Source organism: Aplysia californica, unplaced genomic scaffold (assembly GCF_000002075.1).
Source record: "Aplysia californica isolate F4 #8 unplaced genomic scaffold, AplCal3.0 scaffold00881, whole genome shotgun sequence".
Taxonomy (NCBI): domain Eukaryota; kingdom Metazoa; phylum Mollusca; class Gastropoda; order Aplysiida; family Aplysiidae; genus Aplysia; species Aplysia californica.
In genome coordinates this window covers 1,272-5,088 of record NW_004798151.1, presented here as the reverse complement: position 1 = coordinate 5,088, position 3,817 = coordinate 1,272, and the positions used below count along the sequence as shown (strand labels likewise).

Below are 3,817 nucleotides of genomic sequence, written 5' to 3'. Positions count from 1 at the left end.
ACCAACAAATCAGCACCAGACCCTGCCAACTCACCATTTCTTAGCCTTGCACGGGGAGATCATGTACTCATCCGGGTTCCCGTTGAGGAGATAGCTCGTGTGCTCGGCCTCCGCATTGCTCGAAACGACCTTGGCGCCACATGCCGCCGCAGCAAAATTCTGACGCAGCTTCTTCTGGGAGGCTTTCACAACAGGAGACGGCTCTTCTGTACCGAGAAACACAACACTATGTCATTGTTGTTGTTGTCGTTGTGGTGGTGGTCATGGTGGTGGTTGTGGTTGTTGTTATGGGCATTATACATCCCCACTGACACACAATTCAGACAATATGGAAGGTAAGCTGCTTCCACCCTACCCGTCAGACTGAGTGGGATGCAACATACCAGAGGACTGACCGAAATAAAAAAAAATTTAACTTCCCCACTTGAGAGCTAAACTCATATCTTCTACTCATGCAAAGGAAAGAGCCTAACCTCAACACCACAGACACCACTTAACACTTCCATACAGCAGACACTAGGAGCGGTGGTTCAGATCAGTTTTAGTTTAAGTAAGAGTTTTACGGCACTTGCAACACAATAAGGTAATATAAGTGCCAAAGATCAGAGGTGTAACAAGACAGTAACAAACACAAAAAAGAAGGAGAGGAGATAAAGACGATAGTGGTTCGATAGGAAAGAAGAAGCAAACCACACCAGAGCACCTGCCAACCACCCACTCCAGATCAGTTTGTGTAGAGGAAGAGGTTGGACTGGTACTATTTAATGCTCCTTCCAGCATATGAAAAGTCTCACCCGAAGGCCATGAGGAAGACCACAAAGACGGTGGCAAGATAATATCAAAGAGCTGACAGATACATGGAAAACAGCTAATAAAACAAATGGGGTTGGCTGTTGGAGGACTGCATCCTGCAGTGGACAGACAATGTCTAGAAAGGAAGAAAGAAAAAAAAGACAAAAAGAAAGAAAGAAGAAAAGAAAGAAAGAAAGAAAGAAAGAAAGAAAAAAAGAAAGAAAGAAGAAAGAAAGAAAGAAAGAAAGAAAGAAAGAAAGAAAGAAAGAAAGAAAGAAAGAAAGAACCTCAGACTGAACATCCATCTCCGACAGACAGGACCAAGGTAAGTTCGGGGATTTCAGGAACACAAGGTTTTCACAGTCTGAGTTTTGAGTTTATCTAAGCGGTGCTACCTAAGACACAGGACGTAACTTCAATCTCTTTTTTAAAAGTTTTAGTAAGCGTTTTACAGCACTTGCAAAACAATAAGGTCATATAACAGCCGAACATTAGAGGTGTTACAAGAGAGTAACAAACACAAAAAAGAAGGAGGGGAGATAGATACGATATAATTTTTATAGGAAAAGAAGGCTGGATCGATAACAACAACATAGGAAAAGGAGCAAACCACACCAGAGCACCCGCCGACCACCCATGCTTCAATCTCTGACAAGGTCGAGTCCAGTAGGAGGGCAAGAGATGTGAGAACTTCTCACATCACCTTATAAGGTTGGTTGTTGTTATAATTGATCTACAACCCCCGTCAGGCATTTGAACCAGAAGCATCTCCTTTTGAAGTGCAGCACGTTGTTGACCGAGCTAACTGTTTGCCACAGCACAGGAGGGTCAACGATATAAGTCACCACCTGAGACAGATGACCAGTGTATTGACCATTACTACAAGGCCACCATCCATCTTACTTTCGCAGTTACAAGCTGTGACCATATCAAAGACTGCACACTACAGGATGGTTCCCACCTCCACTTGAGATACAAACAAAAACAGCCCTCATATGACCTGCCTTATGCAGTTGCGAGCGCCGTAAAACACTTACCAAAAAAAACCCCAAAAAACCCCCCAAAGACAAAAAAAACCCATCTTCAGAAACACGTGGTTGCAACATTTTAATTATACCACATGTGATACTATTGATTGGGAGTTTGTTTTAGTAGAAGATTTACGGCGCTCGCAACTGCATAAGGTCGTATGAGCGCCAGAAGATTAGAGGTGTTACAAGAGAGTAACAAACATAAAAAAGAAGAAGGGGAGATAAGGACGATAGATGTTTGATAGGAAAGAAGAAGCAGACCACACCAGAGCACCCGCCAACCACCCGCTGATTGGGAGTGACGTATTTTATAAAAATGATGAGTACAGAGAAGCACATCAACACAAAAATGGTTATTTAGTGCTAAGAAAAAGTCAGAGAGACAGACAGAAATAACAGAGGAAAAGTAAAGAAGCAGAACCTACCAGTGGGGCCCTCCAACAACCCGCAGAGAAAAGGTAGAAGAACTTTTAATGGACACACAAAACAGAATGATTTTATAAGCAGCAGATGTGACAAACAAAAATGCGCATATCTTTTAAAGAGACCACTTTAACTTTAAGTAGATAATCGTTCACCTTGCAACGTACTATCTTTGAAGACATATATATCACAGGACTATCCAAAGGACTATCCTTCTATCACTTAATCACTCAGGCCTTATTTATCTATAGGATCATAGATAAAATTTGAATAGATCAAATAGAAATACGCACCTGAGTAGAAGATGTTGACCGGCATGTTTACCCCCATCCCCTCGCCATAAAGACACAAGCAAAGACACTAAATGACCATCTTAATCTTATCACAATGCAATAATTGTCTTGTCGGGAGTAAAAAGAAGCATACCGACACAACAGCAGCTATTTACTGCTGAAAAAAAGAGAGACAAAAGGACCGAAACAACAGAAAAAAAAAGAAAAAAAGTTGGGACCTACTAGTAGCGCCCTTCAACCACCCACATAAAAAAACAAGAACAAAACTACAAACAAAATAGCTCACCCGTCTCCATCATCATCGTCACCCCTATCCTCATCATCATCGACTAATTAATTCCCCTTTTTCTTGTTTTAGTTAGTTCATTAAGAGTATTATGGCACTCGCAATATTTTTTTTGTTTTGTTTTTCTCGAAACATAACAACAGGCACCATGTCAACACATTTTTACGTAATCTACAAATAATGGCACCAAAATCAGGACACGAGACAACAAAAAGAAAAAGAAAGGAGAAAAAAAAGAAAAGAAAGAAAGAACGAAAGAAAGAAAGAAAGGAAGAAAGAAAGAAAGAAAGAAAGAAAAAGCTCACCCGTCTCCGCCTTCTGCTTCTCCTGCTCGGCAAGGTACTGCACTGACCACTGTCCAAAGGTGGGGAACTCCTCCTCCCCGACACCCGCCTCCTCCTCTGCCCGACCTCCTCCCCCGGCGGGAGCCGCACTCTCCCCGGAGGTCTCCTGGGCCGGGTCGGAGGTCAGCTGAGGCTCTATGACACGCCCCCCGAGCCCCTCGGGCAGCTGGGAGACCTCGGTCCAGGCCTCTGGCCTCAGGGAGTGCAGGGAGTCGGTGGCCTGGACAGGTTCAAGGGTCACTCGCTCTGCCTGGCTGAAAGAGGCCTGGGTCCCTCTGTGGCACACGAGGTGGAAGAGAGAGAGAGAGAGGGGGGGGGAGGGGAGGGGGGGGGGTTTGTTTTAGTAAGGGTTTACGGCACTTGCAACACAATAAGGTCATATAAGTGCCGAAGATTAGAGGTGTTACAAGAGAGTAACAAACACAAAAAAGAAGGAGAGATAAGGACGATAGATGTTTGATAGTAAAAAAGGAGGAAACCACACCAGAGCCCCGCGAATCACACACAGAGAAGCGGGAGGGGGGGGGGGAGATATCTTTTGATTAAACATTTTACGGAAAACAACTTTATCAATTGAGTTTGTTTAGGTACAGAATAGCAAAATAACGCCCCCTTGAGGGCAGGGGAAAAGTAAGGCAGGCAGTTGGA

General features: G+C 43.7%; 1 protein-coding gene across 1 annotated transcript in view; it reads right to left on the bottom strand.

Moving 5' to 3' along the window:
- Positions 1 to 3,444, bottom strand: part of LOC101851450 — a gene marked incomplete at its 5' end in the record, with an annotated part of 26,195 nt that extends 22,751 nt beyond the window's left edge. Inside the window, 2 exon segments of the mRNA XM_035972868.1 lie at positions 35 to 206; positions 3,131 to 3,444. Of these exon segments, the coding sequence (XP_035828761.1) occupies positions 35 to 206; positions 3,131 to 3,444 (486 nt within the window).
- Between the last annotated feature and the right edge of the window lie 373 nt (positions 3,445 to 3,817).